The 21,198-nt window shown below is 56.2% G+C and overlaps 2 protein-coding genes across 2 annotated transcripts; both read right to left on the bottom strand.

Annotated features, from left to right (window-relative positions):
• Window positions 1-1,416: 1,416 nt before the first annotated feature.
• Window positions 1,417-5,103, bottom strand: REEP4 (receptor accessory protein 4). The gene is made up of 8 exons (XM_065946737.1): window positions 4,618-5,103; window positions 3,745-3,817; window positions 3,289-3,365; window positions 3,078-3,198; window positions 2,549-2,662; window positions 2,009-2,144; window positions 1,715-1,869; window positions 1,417-1,619 (listed from the first exon to the last, which is right to left on the bottom strand). Exons 1-8 carry the CDS (start codon window positions 4,647-4,649, stop codon window positions 1,554-1,556), a joined length of 774 nt encoding a protein of 257 aa, XP_065802809.1. The 5' UTR covers window positions 4,650-5,103; the 3' UTR covers window positions 1,417-1,553.
• Window positions 5,104-8,967: 3,864 nt separating this feature from the next.
• LGI3 (leucine rich repeat LGI family member 3) lies at window positions 8,968-17,111 on the bottom strand. Its single transcript, XM_065947027.1, has 8 exons — window positions 16,906-17,111; window positions 15,991-16,062; window positions 15,139-15,210; window positions 14,762-14,833; window positions 14,588-14,659; window positions 12,708-12,877; window positions 12,419-12,583; window positions 8,968-11,549 (listed from the first exon to the last, which is right to left on the bottom strand). Exons 1-8 carry the CDS (start codon window positions 17,109-17,111, stop codon window positions 10,732-10,734), a joined length of 1,647 nt encoding a protein of 548 aa, XP_065803099.1. The 3' UTR covers window positions 8,968-10,731.
• Window positions 17,112-21,198: the final 4,087 nt, after the last annotated feature.

The following is a 21,198-nucleotide window of genomic DNA, read 5'->3' on the forward strand; positions in this document are numbered from 1 at the left end:
AGCTATCACTAGATTTTGCACCCCAAGTTTCTTGAAACATGCCTGGTACCTGGTAGATGCTCAATAAAGATTTTTTGAATGAATAAATGAAGAGATAGGGCAACCCTATGATGCAAGGGAACACCAAGATAGGAAATCACTGAACACCAATCTGTGAGGAGCTAAGCCACCCAGCAGATTAAGTACCTCTCCCGAATAAATCCGGATAATCCCCACACCAAGAGTTAATCCACACTCCTCAGGTCACTCTGGGTGACTACCCCATATCCCCTCTTCCCACCTGACACTCTGCCCCATCTCTCGAATTAATCAGAGGTGGGAAAGGACAGCAGGCCTGCGGGTGGGAGAGGGGAGCAGCCCTGGGACAGGATGGTAAGACCAGGGCAGGAGCGGGCAGAGCTGGGCAATGGCCGCCCGGGGATTAAGGGATGAAGTGGGGCCAGCAGGCAGCCTGGGTCTCAGGAGAGACTCGAGGATGGGGCAGGCTGAGGACCAATGGCCACAAGCAGCAGGGAGGGCCTCTGGAGGCCGGGCCAGGGTTCTTGTATCATCCCTCCAGCCAGCCAGCGGCCAGGCCCCTGCAGGGCTCTGCTCGGCCTCCAAGCCCCGCCCTCCTTGACCTGGAAGCTGAGGGCAAACCAGACTCTGGCAGCTGCTGCCCTCTCGTGGCCACTCCGTGGCGGTGCAATGCTCCGACCGTCAACCTGAGGGTTTACAGACCTCGCCACCCCTGGAGGTGCCCAGAGGCCTGGCAGGCCCTTGGAGGAAATTGGCCTGCCCAGGCCTAATCTGCGCACAGCTCAAGCTAATCCCCTGTGAGATTATCGTGCTGCCTGAGGTCACCCCACACCTTCACTGCCACTGGTTTCTACCTCCTGTGAAGGCCTGCTTCCATCTCCTCCTGACTGCTTCTTAGACTGGGTCCCCTCCCAGGGCTGTCCCCCAGCTCTCCCGTCCCTGAGGTCCTCAGGAGCTTTCCATGACAGTACTTGCCACATCACAACTATCTGTCAATGGCTATCTGGCCCTCCTGCAGCCTCAGGCCTTTCAGCACTGGTCCTAGACCCTGACTAGCCTGTAGCGGGCTGTTTAATAAAGTGTGCTGTGAGGACAAGAACTACAAACCAGAAGAGATGGAGCACTTTTATGAATTTATTTATCAAAACTTCCACAAACCCAGCCTCATTCACCAACACAAACCGTACAATCGTCACCGCCCCCCCAGCCCCCCCCACACACACACAGGCCTTGGAGAAGGCTGTCAAGTACTTTGAAAGAAGGAATGCAGCTGGGTGACCTTTGGGTTTCGTTTTCCAGGGGCCTGGGGAGGGCTCTGGTCCCACACCTGGGAAGGTAGGGGGCGAGGAAGGCAATAAATAGAACCGTAAGCCCAGCCTGCTTTGGTACATCGTGGGCGCGGCCCTGCACGTGGCCAGGAACCGTCAGCAAGAGCCAGGAGGGCCAGGAGGGCTGCGGGCACAGCCAGAAGCCCCTCGGAAGGGCCCCAGCGCCCCGCAGAGCAGGAGGTAAGACCCGGCCTGGCTCCGCAGACCCTAGCTGTCCATGTCTGAGGGTGCGGTCTTTTTCCTTGTCCGAACCTTCAGGGAGCGCGAGGTGCCCTGTTGGGGGAGAGAAGGCAGGCACGTCGTGAAAGGTCGGGGCTGCGGCGGCAGTAAGGACCGCCCCCCTCCCTCGTGCCTGCCTCACTACTGACCTCCCGGGTCAGAGGCTTCCTCTTGACCACACGCAGGCTCTGGCTACGGCCCAGCGGCTTCTCTCGGGGCCGGGCTGGTGGCTGGGGGACCACTTCTGTGTCGGACCAACACTCATTATCGGTGTCACTGTCTCGCAGGCCCCCTGCCCCGTACCCTGTGTGGAGGAGCAGCAGGGAGGCAAAGCTAGGCATTGACAGTCCGAGGGCCGGCTGACCCAGCTTTCCTCCGGCCCTGGGGGAAGACGCCATCCCTCTCTCTGGGCGGCACAGTTCCGGGTCCCTCTGCCCACTCACCGATGGGTGGCCTGCGGCGGGGTACCTGGTCCTCCAGGTAGAGGGGATCCTGGTAGGTGGGGGCGGGGCCATCAGGGATGGTTCGCAGGTCCTGCATGGAGAAGCTCCGCAGCCTCCCGGCCAGTGCACCCTGACTCTGCAAGGGAGCAGGAGCCGCTGCACCGCCTGACGGAGGGGGCAGGGCTTCGGGCAGAAGGGGCCTCAGGCAGGGGAGCGGCCCAGGGAGATCAAGGCTGACCTGCGAGCAATGCCTGGGGCACAGGCCCAAAGGCAACACGGCAACCCTTCTAGCCCTGCACCCTGGGGCGCCAACAGCAAGCTTGGGCCCAGAGACAAGGAGCAGCGGCTCACGGGCAACGTCAGAGCCAGGCAAGTCTGAACGTCAGCTCCATGCTCCCGCCAACTCCCCCACCTGTCACCTCTCACCCCGGCTCCCCCGGGATGGACAGCTGCTATCCCTTGGCTCCCCGACTGAGGGCTGGACCCGCCCCAAGGGCCCCGGGGCGCGGTGGGCTGTTGGAAGGCTGGGGCCCAGGGCACCTTAGCGGCAGCCTGCACGGCAGCAGAGGCAGCAATGTTGAGGCCGCGCTTCCCGAAGCTGAGCACCGTCTCGTAGCTGCGCTCCTTGGCTTGCACAATATAGGTGTCGATTTCCTGCAGACGACATCGGGGAGGAAAGCTCAGGCGGACAGCCGGGGTCACTCCTGTACGGACCCAGAGAAACCACTGGGAGTCATGCCTCCTGGTCCACCCCATCCACAGAGCAAAGGGCTGCCCACCCACTCACCCACGCCTCCACCTCAATGATCCGCCACGCCCCAGGCTCCCCACACCATCCCCAAACCAGCTTCCAGCTGGTGTGTTACACCCTCCAAAGATCATTCACCTGTGCACCCATCTGATTAGTCCAGAAGAGGAAGAAGACAAGGCTCTGGCAAAGTCCCACAGTTCAACAGCAGCAGGACTGGGATTAGAGCCCAGATGTCCCCCAGTGTCTCAAACCCCAAATCCAGGGCTCCTTCCCTCGCACCCACCCCTACGCTGCCCACCCTGCCTCCCCCTGGGGTACCTTCTCATGGCGAGACAAGGATGGGTGGACAAACTTTCGGTAAAGCATGCTGGCCCCCCTGGTGTAGGGCGAAAGCAGCCACAGCACAAACGCCATCTTGATCTCGTAGTAGAAAGGGAACCTGTGTGAGCAGAGAGGCAAGGTCCACCGGGTAGCCAGGCCAGGGAGGGCCAGCCCCTCCCTGCAGCCCGCAGAGCCCCGGTGCCCATACCAGGAAATAAAGATGTCCGTGAAGGTCTCCACCGCCATGAAGAGTGCAAAGACGATCCAGTACATCATCCATCGGACCTGGATAGGGTGGGGCGGGGGGAGAGGTCAGAAGCCAGAAGCTGAACCAGTGGTACCAACTCCCCTGTCCCGGGCTGACCCAGTCCAGAGATTCCAGAAAGCCCTTCCCACTGCATTCCCCTGGCACTTGGCTGGCCTTACAGAATTGCCTCTGAGAAACTGCCACTCATTCCTGTACCCACCCTCAATCAGCTTCACCCACAAGACCTTACAAAGAACCCCAACAGCCCACCCTCCATCCACGCCCATGCTGCTTCAGGACATACCACCAGATTATACCCCTGAAAAAGAGGGAGGCCAGCCTGGACCCCACACACCTCACCAAATCCTACCACACCCCCCACCTGAGCTGAGCCCTCCTGCCCACCCTCACACTCACATATTCACGAATGTTCTTGGTCTTCACAGCCTTGTAGGAAGCATAAGCTGGGTACAGCATCCCAAACACCAGCCTGAAGAGCAGCCCCCAAAGCAGAGGAGTGTGAGGGGCACCATTCCCCACCCCCCAGCCAGGTGGCCGCCTCCTCCCACCCAGGTTCAAGGTGGTGGTGCCTGCCCTGTTCTTCCCGCTTGGCTTGCACAACCTGCGCCTGAGTCAGAGCCCTGGAGGCCACCTCCCTACCCTGCTGTTTACAAACAGCCCAAGCCTGCTCAGGCCTGCAAAAGTGGCCGTTGGGTGCATGATGCAGGGAGAGCACACGGTGGGTGGGAAGCAGGCTTCGGAGCCATGAGGGCACCGGGCTGATTCTTCCCTGGACGTGCCATCGGGCGCAGGGCCACCAGATCCGGCACTGCCAGGTTGCAGACAGAGATACTGCAGCCAGGTGCTGGAGTACCGAAAGGTGAGGAGTAGGGCTGAGTGGGGAGGCTGAGGCCAGGATGGTGAGTCACGTGCATGACTGCTCAGTTGGGAAGCGCCCACAACGTGCCACATCTTGTGTCTGCCACCGGGCTGCTGGCCGGCCTGTGGTCCTCTCTCCCACGCCCCTGCCTGCAGTGGTGTCTGAGTGCAAGGGGTTTCGTCTGGCCGTCGGCCAAGTAGGCTTGAGGGTGGGGGTACCAGCACGCGCCCCCCCCCCCCAAGTCTTGTGCAGGTCCACAAATCCGTTAACCCTTGCAGTGAATGTTGGAAGGAGGGGAAAGGTGTGAGGGAGCTCAGAAAGCCCCCCTTTCCACCTGACATCCTCAGTTTCCACCCCAGGGGCAGGTTGAAACCCAGGGCCAGCGGAAGCATTAGAACGGCCATACTCACACCACCAGGCGACAGATCATCCACGACACCATTCTGCAGCCTTGGGAGCGAAGGGAGATCCCTCCAGGAAGACGACCAGACGGACGCTCACGCCACGGTGGAGGTGTGTGAACCACAGGGGCGCTAGGATTGCCCCTTTGTGGAGGCGGAGTCCGCACTAACTCCGCGCTGCGGAGAGCCTGAAGAAAGGGGAGATGAGCGGGCCGGGGCAGGCAGGACCGACTCGGGAGCCGGTACCCGCCAGCGCGCTCTTCCGCCCCACCGCGCCGCTTTGGCAGTTACAGCTCTGCCCCGCACTTCCTGCTCCGGAGAACGAAGCGCTCGGCCCTTGCCAGGGCCGCTGTGGGTCCCGGGCCAGGGGTGGCTGGTCGCGGCCTGCGCTTCGTGCGGCTCCCCGGGACCTCAGCGCGCCGGGCCACCGGCACCGGCTTCGGGGCGGAGTTTGCAACTCACTTGAAAGTTGCACGGAACTGGGCGCTGCCCAACCCCAGGTCTCCGGCGCGGGGCGCAGGCGCAGAGCGGCGCCGGAGGGGGCGGGGCGAGGTCAGGGAGGCGAGAGGCCTGCCCCTTAAAGTGGCGATGCTCAGCCGGCTCGCGGCCGGGGCCGACAGGTTGGAGGAGCCCTCGGAATGGGAAGTCTGGAGGTGGGAAGCGGAAACATAAAGGTGGGTCTGGGCGGGAAGAAACGAAGGGAATTCGGAGTCTTGACTTTATGGAGCCCTTTACTGGCTCCCCTCTTTTACCTCGTTTTTCCGCCCTCTGTAAGATGGGAATGGGCGTGAGATGGGTGGAGGTCCCGGGTTAGAGGCTCAGTTGAGAACTAAAGGTTTGGCTGAGCGCCAGCAAATCTGACTCTTACAAGTCAGGAGATGGATAAGCGTTTCAAAGATGCTGAGGTGACCTAGACGGAAAGCGGAGAGGACTTGGAGGAGAGGGGATCTGAGGGACTCATCACCCCCATCCCAAGTCACGCTGAAGGGTGGGCTGCAGGAGTTGACTTCTCCCGCGTCCCTGGGCAGGCAGATTTGAGAGATTCTGGGTGAAGTCCTCAATCCATCTTCCCCCAAAGTTTGAAATTCCGCATATTTTTGTGAGTCAAGAGCACAGATATCCCTGAGAGCTTTAGTATCAAGAAAGGCCACTTTGTGGTGCATTTTTGAGTGCAAGGCTTGAATTTTACAAGACCCCTTTTTACCATTTAGGAAGTAGTCTCAGTGGTGGAAAATAACTTGTCCAAGGGCGCCTGATGGTGTTTGATGGTGGATGATAAACAAACGTTTGGCTCAGCCTTCTTTTGAGGGCAGCTCTAAGAAGGGAAGGGTAACGGGAAAGCTCCTCTAGGAGGAAGGTATGTATGTGGAAGAAGGTGGGAGAGTAAAAGCGAAGACTTGCACATTGTAACATATATATTAGTATATATGTCACTCCACTCAGTGATTTTTATATATATATATATATGTATATATATATATATATACACACACACACATATATATATATGAAAGTGGTAGTCACTCAGTCATGTCCAACTCTTTGTGACCCCATGGACTGTAGCCACCAGGCTCCTCCGTCCATGGAATTCTCCAGGCAAGAGCACTGGAGTGGGTAGCCATTCCCTCCTCCAGGGGATCTTTCGGATCGAGGGATTGAACCTGGGTCTCCCTCATTGCCGGCAGACTCTTTACCATCTGAGCCACCAGGGAAGCCATATATCTATTTCAATAAAAATTATTTTTGAAAAAACAAAAGAAGGCAATCTTTGCTGCTTCTACAGCTTTGCAGGTGGGGTTACATTCTTTGTATCTCTTCTGCTAGGCGCCCCATTCCTCCTTTTGGACATGGGGAGCACATCACCCACCCCCGACCCAGCACAGCCTCTTCACTGCCTCACAGAGATAAAGTGAGGCAGCAGAGCTGCCCAGAGCTGCGGGGGCAGGAAACTTGGGCAGTTATTACTTTTTATTACAGCCATAGTTAACCCTCACCATCTATCAAAAAGACGGAGTAACTAGTGATGGAGGCCAGGGAAAGGAGGCTTCTTGGGAATAAACACTCAGTGATTATACAGGCATAATTATGATCATCAGTTTTATTGGTACTGCTGAGTGGGAGAGCTTGCAGTGAAACCGGCCCACAGGAGAAACTCCCCCCAGGCCCTGACGCCTCCTTCTCTCTGCCCCCACCTGCTCACACTGGTTGGAGCTACTACCTAGACTGGAGGAACAAGAACCATCCAGGGCTAAGGTGCAGGCAGGAAGGTCCTGACCACGATGCAACATTGTAACAAAGGTGGAAAATACCCTTGTCTTCTTGGGGTAGAAGGATGTGATTGATCCTCTGGACAGCTCAGGAGGAGCTGGGTGAAGTGCAGAAAAGGGAAGGGACATCGATTCTTTTGGAAGTAAGGCTGCCTGGGCTGACTGTGTGCATGTGAACCTCCAGCAGCCTTCAGTACTTGCTGCGGATCTGCCTCTCCTCCCCGACCCTCGGTGCCTTCCAGAGTCACCTGACCTCAGCATCACAGGCCTCGCTTTACCCGCATTCACTGGAGAGGAGCTCCCCTGTGCCCACTCTAAGCCAAGCCAACTGGGACCATCTCTCAAAGGGAGACTCTTGGTCCCAATGACTGTGCTTGGAAAATGTAAGAGACAGTATGTCAGAGGTCTGTGGCTGAAAGCAGAGCTCAGCAGGGAGGGGTCTGAGGCTGACAGCTGAGGGGGTCACCCTCCTGGGCTTTGGCAGAGTGAATGGACTCTGCCTCTCACGCCCTTTGGTCCTGCGCTGTTGACACAGTCACCTGGTTACACTGGGTTGCTAAGCAGCTCTCTGGACATACAGTGACCTGCCCCTGGCAGGTGACCACGCAGACACACGGTGGGTTCCATCCCCGCCCTCTCTGGAAAGCTGGGCATTCAGGAGGGGGGTGTCTCCCGCCCTCAGAAGGTTCCCTGGTGGGGGGTGGGGAGTGACAGTGATGTTTATCTTTCTACTGGGTGACAAAATGCCAACATGTCTGGAAGACTCAACCTACTTTCCCTGGCAACCTCTCCCCTGGCACAGGATGAGACCCCATTTGAAAAAGTAGGACAGGCATTCCCAGGACTGTGGCTGGGGGACCCGAGAGGTACCTGCTAAGCCAAGAGCGCATGAATGCAGTTTCAGAAGGTAGAAACCCAGACATATCACCTGTGAGGTTCCCTGTTGTGAGAAGTGGGCATCTGAGGCTAAAGGTAAGATGTAGGGTACAGGGGCTCTGTGAGGATAGTGAAGGACAGGGAAGCCTGGTGTGCTGCAGTCCATGGGGTTGCAACGAGTCGGACACAACCTAGTGAATGAACAACAACAGGGCCTGTGAGACTGAAGATGGGCAGGAACCCTCATCCATAGAAAGCAGATCTCCTCAGAGATCAGCCTTCTCCCTGCCATTAAAGTCTTCTGTGAGACACTTGGGTACCTCATAGAGTCCTACAACCAAAAAAGTCTTAGCTTTGTGCCAGACACACGATTCTAAGGGTCACACATATATTGTTGTTCAGTCGCTCAGTTGTGTCTCTTTGCGACCCCATGGACTGCAGCACGCCAGGCTTCTCTTTCACCATCTCCCAAAGTTTGCTCAAACTCATGTCCATTAAGTCACTGATACCATCCAACCATCTCATCCCCCTTCGCCCCCTTCTCCTTTTGCTTTTGATCTTTCCCAGCATCAGGGTCTTTTCCAATGAGTTGGCTTTTCACATCAGGTGGCCAAGGTATTGGAGCTTCAGCTTCAGCATCAGTCCTTTCAGTGAATATTCATGGTTGATTTCCTTTGAGATTGACTGGTTTGATCTCCTTGCTGTCCAAGGGACTCTCAAGAGTCTTCTCCAGCACCATAATTCGAAAGCATCAATTCTTCGTCGCTTAACTTTCTTTATGGTCCAACTCTCACATTGGTACAAGACTACTGGAAAAACCATCATTTTCACTATATGGACCTTTGTTGGCAAAGTGATGGCTCTGCTTTTTAATATGCTGTCTAGGTTTATCATAGCTTTCCTTCCAAGGAACAAGCATCTTTTAATTTCATCCACAGTGATTTTGTAGCCCAAGAAAATAAAATTTGTCACTGTTTATATTCATACATCAACATATTATAAATGTAATGCATTCAAATCTCACACTAACCCTGTCAGGCAGGTAGCATGGTTAGCCACATTTTTCAGGTGAGAAAACTGAGATTCAGATAAGGGAAGGAACACGCTTGAGACCTCCTAGCTAGTAAGTGGAACAATCAGGATCAGGCAAAGTAGGTTTTATTATCTACTTTACAGAAAGAGACGCTCAGCTCAGGGAAATCAGTCCACTTGCTTGAAATCTCACACCAGATCTGAGGGTGACAGCCGTGATGCATGCTTGTCCAGCAGAGGGGGATGGAGAGGAGACCAAACACTGAGCTTGTCCTTAGCCCTGTTGGTTGGACTTGACCTGACCGAGGGACAGATCTCACTGGGCCCCAAGACTGTGATCTCCAGGAAGGAACACCCGGCCGTGAGTCAGCCCCAGGTGATGGAGACTAGTCACACTGGCCCAGCACCTGAGTGTCATCAGCGTGAACTCCTGACCCCAGCACCAGCTGACCTTGGGATGCTTACTCCTTCCTTAGAGGGAGGGGAGCGGGGAGGAAGGGGGTCTGACATCTGATGCTGGCCCCCTCCAAGCATCAGGGACAGAAAACACAGCTTTGTTCTTAAGGAAATAGGAGCTGCAGATCATCGCCATTGGATACCTGAGAGCTGTCAGGGGGTGGGATTTTTATTTGAAGCAAGTGAATCAGATCATTGCCTCCAAGTGCCTCGGCATCTTGCTACCTGGGGGCCCTCACGCTGTCTGAGCACTGGGAAGCACCTCCCCTGCCAGCTCTGCGTCTCAGAGCCTTCTATTCTGTCTCAGAGTCTTCTATTCCCAGCCTTCTATTCCCGTGCACAGCAGAGGGCGGCAGAAGCTTGGCTGTCAGGGGCCGCTTCCTCAGGCCCCTCCCTCCCTCCATCTCTCTCCACTCTGGGGAGTGTCTCTGTGGTTCAGAGGGGTGCCAGGGCCCCAGGGTGCTCTCCACTCCTGGCGCCTGCCCGGATACCTCAGGTGCTTGGCCGGCCCGTGTTCACACCCAGAGGAGCCCTCACAGCACAAGGCCCATGTCCCCTGTAGGGCTGAACCAGAGGGCGGTCAGAGGCAGGCGCAGCTACAGGAAGGAAAAGCAGAAGGCCTTTACCTGGGTGGTCTCCTGTCCCCCAGGGAAGCAGACTCAGGGTGAGAGAAGGAAAGTCCAGTGAGAACAGAGAGCGCTGGGAAGAAGTCAGGGTCGGCTGTCGTTATTGCTTCGGGCAGAGGGGCTTTGCCCCCCAGGAAGTCCGGCTGGTACCCAGAGGCTGGTACCACCATTCCCATCATTATCAGCCACGGGGTGGGCACACCAGGGGGTGAGTGGAGGAGGCCGGGTACCGTGTGCCCCTGCAGGAAGAGAGGCAAGGTCACGGAGGAGACGCCCTTCAGGCTGCACTGAAGCTGTGCATGTGCGTGTGGGCAGGTGTGCGTGCGTGTCACTCAAGGAGTGTGTCCACGTCCACATGTGCCCGCGGAGGGCGCGAGGCGTGGGAGAGCGCAGCCGGCAGTAAGGAGGATGTGGCCACGGGCTGCGATGTGGAGCACGAGCAGGTAAACAGACACCCCGAGCACCAACAGGAAAGACCAGAGGGTCAGAAGGATACGCCGAAGAACGGGAGGGAGCAGTTCGGCCTCTCTCCCTCCCTCCCAGGACCCCTCCCCAGGCCAGAGCACGTGGAAGGCAGCAGAGCAAGGGCGGCTGCGGGCGGGATGCCCAGGCGTCCACGCAGGAGGGCACTGGGCGCTGGGTTGCCAGGTGCGTACACAAGTCTTCGTGCTGACTCCAGTGAAGACCAAGGGGCCTCCCTGGGCTACAGTCCGTGGTGCGGCCCATGCTCACTGGGGTGTGTACACATGAGAGCGCGTGTGTGGATGGGCTATGTGTGTCTTCCCACAAGCACATATGTGGCTCAGCTGGAGGCTCCCACCCAGCCTCCGGCATGGCCCGAGGCACCCCAAGGCCCCCAAACCCCCCTAGGCACTGAGGTCCACAACCACGTGTCGGTACACCAGCGTCTGTCCCTTGAAGCTGGGCGCCAGGAGCAGCTGGGCATCCCCAGCCGGCATGTAGCAGAAAGCCCGGGGGGCCTGCACGGCCAGCTCTTGGAACCGCACAAACTTCTGCCGCCCGTCATCCCACTGGTAGATCTGCGTGAAGGAGAAGTCGCTGCCCAGCGCCAGGTAGCGGCGGCCACCCACCAGGAAGGGCTGCAGGGCCAGCGAGCCCCGGGAGGGCAGGGCCTGCACCTCGGAGAAGCGGGCGCCCTCCCAGCGCAGGATCTTGGAGTCACCGATGTAACGGCTGAGGCATAGGTAGCTATCGCGGCCCGCACGGAAGTGTTTCACTGCCTGGGCATCGGGCACCTGGGTCACCTCGCCCTGAGCCACAAACTGTTTCTGGGTGCGACTCCACTGATAGATGACGGGAGCCTGCGAACTGCTGGACACGATCAGGCGCGGCTTTCCCTCGCCATCCACGAATTCCAGGTCGGTGTCCCGGTGCCAGGGGTGCAGGGCCTGGTGGGAGTAGAAGCCGTTCTGGTGCCAGCGGTAGAGGCTGGTGGCTCCCGCCTTGGAGCTGTCAGCCACAGCGAAGTACCAGTCGCCGTCGATGCGGAAGGCCTCCAGGTCGTTGGGCTTGCGCACACGCTGAGGGTCAATGTCCTGCAGCTTGGTGAAGCGCGTGGTGTTGGGGTCCCAGTGGTAAATGTAAGAGCCCCCAAACAGTTGGGCCACCACCACGTACAGTTGGCTGTCCACCACCATCGGCTTGCAGTGCACTGCAGAAGGGGCTGAGGGTGGAGGGGAGTGGTGTTAGGGGGCCCCCGCCACACCCTCAGAAAAGAGGGCCGGGCCCCTCCGACTAAGGCTGTCTGCTACAGTATTCTCTCCCTGCTGAGCGTCCATCGTGTGCTCAATGCTTTCTAATTGTCTCACAGCTAAGAATCCATCTCACCCTCACCCTCCCTTTGCCTTTGACCCCAGAGTTCCAATATAAGCTGACACTGAGCACAAAATACGTGTTGCTAGATATTGACCAACTGAATAACCGTCACGTCAGCTTACTGTGTACAAAGGCTCAGTGATAAAGAATCACCTGCCAATGCAGGAGACACGGGTTCTATCCCTAATCCAGGAAGATCCCACAGGCTTCGGAGCAACTAACCGAGCTATTAAGCCTGTGCTCTAGGGCCTGGGAGCTGCGCCTACTGAGCCTACCTGCGCTGAGCCCACCCGTGCCACACCTGCTGGAGTCTGCACGCTCTAGAGCCTGTGCTCCACGGTAAGAGAAGCCACTGCAGTGAGAAGCCCATGCAGCAACGAAGACGCAGCACGGCCACAATTAAATAAATAAATAAGTAAAAATATATATACATGATTCAGCTTAGGCATCCCCTCTACCAGGAAACCTTCCCTGATTGCCCAGGGTAGGACTCTCCTTTGGCCCCCAGAGCACTGTGGTCGTATCTTCCTCCTAGCACCTATGTATTATGTGGATGTTATCTGTGTATGTATCAACCTCCCCCCAAAGACTAGAAAAGTTCTTCTTGTGGGCAGAGACCCTGTCTCATCTATCCTTCTACCTGTAGGAACCCAAGGAAGAGGAATAACAGAGCCACCCCACCCTCAGGGCCACCACAGCCAGGTCAGGCCTAGATACCTGGGATTCTATCATAGTCCCGAAGCTGCCTTTCAACGTAGTCCCACTTGAGGATGGTGCAGGCGCTGGCTCCTGGCTGGGCCAGAGCCAAGTAGAGGTCGCTGGAGTAGAGGAAGGGCTCGGCTGACACTGCTGGGAAGGACAGTGTCTGGTACAACACGAAATCTGCAGGAATGTGGGGTTAGGGTTAGGTTGGGAGAAGGGTTAGGGCTACTCGACTGGCAAGGCAGGGCAGCGGGAGCATCCCAGAGGAGGCCCAGCCTGATGCCCAAGGTGGGGCGCCTCCTACCCGTGGTGATGCAGTCGAACTCTCGCAGCGGGAGATCCTGCACCTTATGCTCCTGGAAGCGGGGTGGGCTGGCGCAGTAGATGGGCGCCACCGTGGTGTTGGTGTGCGCCAGCCACTCCACCAACCACTTCACCTTGCAGTCACAGTTGAGCGAGTTGCCCCGCAGGTCCCTGCATCATGAGGGTGATGGAGGAGGCACAGAGGGGGCAGGCTCTCAGCTGCTCTGCCCACCCAGGCCCTCTGGGTTTTCAGTAGATACTGGCAAGGCTGCTGCTGGCTGCTCATGTGGCATCTTTGTGCCGGTTAGAGAAAGGTCCTCCACGGGGTGGGTTCAGCCCCGTGGACACGTGCTTGACCAGGAGAGTCCAGGCTGAGTTTCAGCCCCTACTTGCCTCCTTGGCCGGGGGCCTTTTCCCGTGTATGACCGCCACATCTATCTGTTTCATCCCTGTTCCTCCAAACCTTCCTCATTCTGGGGCTTTTGTTTTCTTGTAGAAATACTGATCAATGACTATGGCTATGCTACTGGACTTTAACACAGATTCAAATCAAACATATGTTTATAGAACTGCCATATGACCCAGCAATCCCACTTCTGGGCATACACACTGAGGAAACCAGATCCGAAAGAGACACGTGCACCCCAATGTTCATCGCAGCACTGTTTATAAGAGCCAGGACATGGAAGCAACCTAGATGCCCATCAGCAGACGAATGGATAAGGAAGCTGTGGTACATATACACAATGGAATATTACTCAGCCGTTAAAAAGAATTCATTTGAATCAGTTCTAATGAGGTGGATGAAACTGGAGCCCATTATACAGAGTGAAGTAAGCCAGAAAGATAAAGACCAATACAGTATACTAACGCATATATATGGAATTTAGAAAGATGGTAACGATAACCCTATGTGCAAAATAGAAAAAGAGACACAGAAGTACAGAACAGACTTTTGGACTCTGTGGGAGAAGGTGAGGGTGGGATGTTTCGAGAGAACAGCATTGAAACATGTATATTATCTAGGGTGAAACAGATCACCAGTCCAGGCTGGATGCATGAGACAAGTGCTCAGGCCTGGTGCACTGGGAAGACCCAGAGGGATCGGGTGGAGAGGGAGGTGGGAGGGGGGATCGAGATGGGGAACACATGTAAATCCATGGCTGATTCATGTCAATGTATGGCAAAAACCACTACAATATTTTAAAGTAATTAGCCTCCAACTAATAAAAATAAATGGGAAAAAAACCATATGTTTAAAAAGCACATGTTCAAAAAGTACACCGTAGGAAGGAGGCTCAGGAGGAAGACACACGGGTACTAACTGGTTTCCCAGGGGGCGCTAGTGGTAAGGAATCCATCTGCCAATGCAGATGTAAGAGATGAAGGTTTGATCCCTGGGCGGGGAAGATACACTGGAGGAGGGCATGGCAACACACTCCAGCATTCTTGCCTGGAGAATCCTATGGACAGAGGAGCCTGGCAGGCTACAGTTCATGGGGTGGCAAAGAGTCAGACACGACTGAAGCAACTTGGCATGCACAGAGCTGGTTGTTGTATAGCAGAAACCAACACAACGTTTTAAAGAAATTATCCTCCATTTAAAAATAAATTAAAAAATAAAATACTTCCTAAATTGGAAAAAATATACACATAATGTCTTGCATGCATTTTAAGAGGGTCCACAAATGCCTTGAAGAACCTCAACTTGAAAGGCTACCAATCTCTGTATAAATCAACCTAGCCTTCTCCCCCGCCCAAACCTAAACCCTCCCAGTCTGTCAAGACATTATGATCTTCCAATTCTGGCTCCCACACTGCTCCCTCCAGGGCCACGCCCCTCTGTGCCACAGTCAACAAAAGGTAGGACTCAGGGCTTACAAGTCACTCAGGATGTCCAGGGGCCGAAAGATGTCTCTAGGCAGTGTCTGCAGGTTATTGTTGGCCAGTGACCTGAAAGAGAGACCTCTGGGTCACCCACCTGAAGGTCACGCCCAAGGCCAAAGGCCACAGGAGACAGGGCTTTGGGCCGGTGTATGTGCGTGATGCACTCACAGGTGCGTCAAAGACTTGAGTCCTCGGAAGGTAAACTTGGATAATGCCCAGATGTCGTTGTTCTCAATGAAGCTGGAGAAAATAAAACTTATTTCAGCTGCCATTCCGCACCCACACCACTTCCCCGACCCCAGCTGCGTCCCTGTGGCCCTCCTGGATTCCAGCCCACGGCAGGCTTTCATTCTGAATCTGGACATGAAGCCTGTGGTGACAGGCATCCAGGCGGGATGGTTTAGGCAGAGGGATGGATGAAATGACCTTCTGCTCGGGCCCTGCAGTCAGAGGATTCAAGGGCACTCCTCCCACCTCCCCCCAGCCCTCCTCACTTCATCTCTGTTCTCAGCCCTCCTCCCAACTCCCCTTTCCTTCCCACGCACAGGTACTGCAGGTGTGAGAGTCCTGTGAAAGCATTGTCTCCAATCAGTGTAAACTTGTTGGAATTGAGTAACCTGAAGAGACAAAGGCAGATTAGCATTTCCAAGGGCACGCCTGCCGTGCCAGCTCCCAGCCAGTTGCCTCACCCTCAAGCCTTGCCTCCCACCCTGGGGACCCTAGCGGAGAGTCCCGGAGCAGCCTGGGTGGCAAGTCCAGGCGGGAATCTGCTCTGGTCCCAGAAGCTCCCAGGGCCCCCATTTACTCCTAGGGCACACCTCTCCTGTCAAGTTGGGTCCTTCCCCACCGCCCTGCCTCCCACCCTCACCCAGCTCACTCCAGTTCCTCTCAGACGGATGTAAGTTTGAGGATAACCACGCTTATCTTTTCTTGTGACTGGGGCTTCAAACATAAATAGCTCCCTTTAGAATTCCAGACCCTCCTGTCTTCCCTCCCTTTCAGCTCCAGGCTCTCTCTTCAAACCCTGATCCTTGGGATCACTTGTCTCTGAGGTGACCCCTCTCACCTGCACTGTCCACCCTCTGGCTCCAGCCCAAACTACTGCACCCAATTCTTTGGGGTCTCCAGAAGACACAAGTCCATTCCTAACTGGGCCCCAAACACCCCCGTTCTTTGCTTTTGCGTGCAACCCGGACCTTCCTTCCCCAAACTGCTGCTCCCGAGGCCCTCTGGACTCTCCGCTGCTTCACGGTGGCTCTCCCGTTGGAGCGAGTAAGGGACACCTGCAGCTTGACCTCCACGGGCAACTCAGGACCAGTCTCCCCTCCCCTCCCCCCAGTCTGAGCGCCTTCCCTTCCCCTGCCCGGCCCTGCCCTTCAGCGAGGCCCCGTCCATACAGGAACTGCAGCAGTGGCAGGTGGGAAAACGCTCCATCCTGGATCTCTGAGAAGGCAGCATTCACCAGCGTCCTGCAGGGGACATCTGAGGGTCAGTAACCAAGGGGAGAATAAGGGCTGTGCTGGGACGGCATGAAGTGGACAGGGCAATATCTTCTGCATTGGAAACTCCCCATGTCACCTGGCTCCACCCCCCGCTTCAACCTGAGGCTATCTTTCCCTTCTCACAAGCTCAATATCATCCTCCACTATTGACTCCCTAAGCACCAAGGACCTCGGCCAAAGGAAGGTTCCATTACCCATACCTGCTTCATCATCCAAACACCCAGTGTGCTGGGTGCTATGGAGGGATGGAGCACTGAGATGGGGGCGGTGGATTAGCATCTTGCCCTCAGGGACCAACCACACAGCCTGTCTAGTCCCTGAGGCTGCTTGCTGCAAGGGACAGGCTGCCTGGCCCCGTGCAGGGTGGCTGGCGAGACCAGTGGCAGGCGTCCACCCGTGCCAGGGCACGGTAGGGGTGTATCTCCCTCCCACCCTTCCCCCTGCTGCCACCTTCCCCCTCCAAGAGGCCTTCTGTCCTTGGTATGACATCACAAGCAGCGGCCCCCACGCTCATGTAAACAACCCCCTCCCTCCAAGTCCAGCACCCGCACACAGTAGGTCTCATTAATGCTGATGGTGGTGATGATTCATTCTTGGCCATAAACACTCTCTTTGCCAGCCATGGCTGCTTTCCCCAGCACGACTGCAGAACTCCCAGCCAGGCTGCTGCCTGGAATCCAGTTCCCCGGGCCCCCTGGAGCCCTCCTGGTCCTCACACTCTAGAGGGGGAGCAGGGGTTCTCCCCAGAGCAGGGTTTCTGCCTTCTTTCCAGCTCCCCCACCCGGCCGCGCCCCAGTCCAGAGCACTCACAGAGAGATGATCTCGGAGGGCAGGTTCCTGGGCACTGCCTTGGAGTCCACGCAGAAGGCGGTGTCCCTAGTGCAGGAGCAACTCGGGGGGCAGGGAGGCGTCTTGGGGGGCCTCTTGGCGCCGACTTCCAGCATTAGGCAGAGGCCCAGGGTGGACAGCGCCAGCAGCCTGAGCCCCGAGCCCCACCTGGCCTGCAGCCCCGCCATGCTGCCCGCGAGCTCGCGGCCCCCGCCCCACCGCTCCCGGCCACCCCGTGCGGCCGCTCCCGGGCAGCCGCTGTGACAGCGAGGGCCCCCCTGGCTGTCCTCTGCAGAGCTACTCCTCCGGCCCTCGGGCGCCGGCGGCCGTCCCCGCCCCTGCTCGCTCCCGCGAGCCGAGCACTCGGAGAGATGCAGAAATGCGCGGAGCCCGGGCCGAGCCGGAGGCTGACCGGTTGGGAGGACGCGGACTGCGGCGGGCGGCGGGGGCGCGCAGGGCGGAGCGGGGGAGTCCCCGGTGTGGGGAGGGGAGTAGCCACAGAAAGGAGTGGTTGCGGCCCCGATCGGCCGCTGCGCGCCCTGCAGCCGTCTCCGGGGCCATCTGCTCACCGGCCCGGCACCCAAAGCGGTTGGGCGCGAGGGCGTGTGTGTGTCTGTGTGTGTCTGTGTGTGTGTGTGTCTGTGTGTGTCTGTGTGTGTGTGTGTCTGTGTGTGTGTCTGTGTGTGCGTGCACGCGCGCGTGCAAGGTCTCCTTGTGCAACCAGCACGCGTGCACACTTGTCTCTGCACGGGCATATATTTCCCCGGGGCAGGCATTTTTACGCTTTGGATTTATGTGCCTCTGTGCCTCTATCTTGGCCCTCAGCGGCCTATAAGCAGAATTCGTGGGCACGCCATGTGTCATAAGTGATGTGCGTGTATCTGTTCACACCTCGGAAGGCCAGTCAACACAATGTGCCGCTGTGTCTGTGCGAACCTAAAGGGGAAATATCACTGGAGTTGGAATGGGAATGTGTGGAAATCCAGAACATTCCTCATGAGGCACAGTCTGTGGTCGTGGGTACTGGGAACAGCCTTGGGCATTTCCAGTCCAGTCCTTGGTTTAACAAAGGAGGAGACTGAAGCCCAAATGCAGAGGAAAGCAGCCAACATTGTTATCACATCTACTAGCGTGCTGTGTACTCTGTGTACTTAATCGCCTCAAGCTTTTGAGGTCTTTGTTATTAATCGCCTTTTGCAGATAAGGAAAGTGAGGCCTGTAGTACCCAAAAAAGAAAGTGAGAGAGCAGGGATGTAAAACGCACTCTGCCTGACTCCCTGGGCTTCCCTGGTAGCTCAGCTGGTAAAGAATCCGCAAGCAATGCAGGAGACTCTAGTTTGATTCCTGGGCCGGGAAGATCCCCTGGAGAAGCGATAGACTACCCACTCCAGTATTTTTGTCTGGAGAATCCCAAGGACAGAGGCGCCTGGCGGGCTGCAGTCCATGGGGTCACACAGAGTCAGACTCGATGGTGACAGAGCACAGGCTGCCTGACTGCAGAATCAACAACTGTTCCACACAAGGGGTTTTCAAAGTCTGGTCCAGGGAGCCCAGGGGTCCGAGCTTCCAGGGAGTCTTTGAGGTCAAAACAATTTTCCTAATCATGTTAAGGCATTATTTGCCCTTTCATTTTCACTCTCTTACATCTACTAGCGTGCTGGAATTTTCCAGAGGTTACAAGACATATCTTCTATGAAATTAAAGAAACTTGCAAAAATGTAAAACAATGACGCTCTGTTCCATAATTTTTTTGTTTTGTAGTTAATTTTGTTACATAATTTACATTATGTGTGCTACAAAACATTGTCATTCAGTCGTTAAGTCCTGTCTGACTCTTTGCAACCCCATGAAGTGCAGCACGCCAGGCTTCCCTGTTGTTCACTATCTGCCTGAGTTTGCTCAAACTCATGTCCACTGAGTCAATAATGCCATCCAACCATCTCATCCTCTCTCGTCCCCTCCTCCTGCCCCAGAATTTTCCCAGCATCCCAGGTCTTTTCCAACGAATCAGCTCTTTGCAACAGGTGGCCAAAGTATTGGAGGTTCAACTTTAGTATCAGTCCTTCCAATTCAATTTAACTAAATTAATACATCTTCTTAAATTTCTTAGTAAATATCAATATGGTAAATATTGATAGCTGTAAGTCACATAAACAAAAGCACTTTGGGGTCCTCACTACTTTTTAAGTGTTAAGGGTTCCTGAAGCCAAGAAGTTTGAGAACTGCTACTCTCTACTACATTATTTCCCAAGGGTATGTGTGTGGGGGGAAAGATGATTGTCCCAAGAGCTCGCAGGTACAGTCAGGTGGATGGGCTCCCAGTTCAGTGCTCTTTCCATCAGTCCAGAGAGCCAAGATCACTGGGTAGAAGATGCTTCCCCAGCTGTCCCTAGCCTCTGCCAGACGGGATCCTCTGGTGTGAGCATAAGTCCACGTTCTCCAGCCAGGGATGCCCCTGCCCTTGGATGCTCACTTGCTACTGCCCGTCCAGCTGCGACAGGCAGTGGGGGTGGGGAGGGTGGCCCGAGCAGCTGGACAGCCATCCCCGCCCGTCCCTGGCACGGCTGCGCCCAGCACACAAAGGGCAGAGTGAACCTTGTCCCTCCCCTGCAGCTGAGGGGCTGGAAGGAGGAAAAGAGAAGGCACACACAGGAGTGGCTACCATGGGCTTCTCCATCACCCATGGTTCTCGGAGAGCTTTAACTCAGATACAGACAGAATGGGGGAGTCTGGGTCCTATTCTTAGCCAGTGGGAAGAGGTGCCCTGGGGGTGAAGTCCATGATGATAATCATGACGATTGAACTTGCACATCGTGATGTCATTGGATCCTTATAGCAACTTGGAGAGAGGACCAAGACAGGCTGTATTAGTCCCCTTTCACAGATGAACATGTGGGTGCATGCGAAGTTACTTCAGTCATCTCCGACTCTTTGCGACCCCATCGACTGTAGCCTGCCAGGCTTCTCTGTCCATGGGATTCTCCAGGCAAGAATACTGGAGTGGATTACCACGCCCTCCTCCAGAGGATCTTCGTGACCCAGGGATCGGACCCGCATCTCTTATGTCTCTGGCATTGGCAGGTGGGTTGTTTACCACCTGGGAAGCCCACAGATGAACACACTAAAGCCAAGAGAGGCAGAATGACTTATTCATGGTCCCAGAGCTGAGCTGATCAGTGAAGCACTGACTCTCCTACATAATGAGGGAATCAGCTACTGACCCCTTGTTAGCAGCCCTGTCATGTTTGGTGACAGTCTCAGTATCACTGAATAGAGTTTCAGGTTGGCTGCGTGCACGTGCCTGGCCCGTGTGAAGCCTCAGGAAGGCATGGTCTCAGGGCTGGCCCCAGGGGCTGGCAGCCTGGCTGGGAAGAAGGGCAACGCAAAACGCCCACAGAGCCGAAGGGGATAGCAGTGCCTGCTGAGCGGCAGGTGGACGTGCAGGAGGGAAGGGGCGCTGTGGGCTAGGCTGGGAGCGCAGAGGGCATGCCACCGGTTCTTGCCTGGTCTTCTAGGGTGGGTGGTATTCAGAGAGGTGAAGAGGCATTGAAGGTGTGCCTTCCAGCAAGGAGAAATGGCCTAAGGCCAAAATGTGAAAAGCCTACAGCAGAGGGCAGGGATAGTGTGGGGGGGAGGTGAGCTGACAACCCTGCGCGCTCAGCTGAAAGTCCCCTGCCCCTTTCTGGAAGGAAGACAAGAATCCCAAGACCTTCCATGTCAGTGCCAGCATGTGTATTTCCCCTATGAAACTTGACAGCACCCTTCCTTCCCCAACTTCCAAAAAGGCAAAAATGAATTAATAAAGAAAGGGATAAAAACAAAGTTGTAAGAACCACAGCCTAAGGGCAGCTGGCAGGGGAGACTTTCCCCAGCAGCCAGAGATGCTGGCACGCTTCAGGCACAGCGCCTACTCAGAACAAGCCCCACACCTGGATCATGCCCCACCCACCCCCAGGATGCCCACAGGGACCCCTGAGATGCGTGCCATTCTCCTTGGTTCTCCGGCTGGCCCACTGCCCACCTGGCTCAGGTCCAGTACGTGTGAGTCAGCCAATCAATCCCAGTGTTGCCAGGACAACCGGGGTGGGAGTGGGGGCCCTGGGGCCAGCAGGGGTAGGCACGGCAGGCGGGCTGTCTCCTGCATCTGGCACCTGCAGCAGCTGAGGCTGCATACAGTCCCCAGAAGGATGCTTCTCCTCCCTCCTTCTTCCTGGACTTCCATCCCTCTCTCTCCCTCCTCCTAGGACACTTGCTGCTAGAGGCTTAGGCAAATAT

This window comes from Muntiacus reevesi, chromosome 10 (assembly GCF_963930625.1).
Source record: "Muntiacus reevesi chromosome 10, mMunRee1.1, whole genome shotgun sequence".
NCBI classification, from domain to species: domain Eukaryota; kingdom Metazoa; phylum Chordata; class Mammalia; order Artiodactyla; family Cervidae; genus Muntiacus; species Muntiacus reevesi.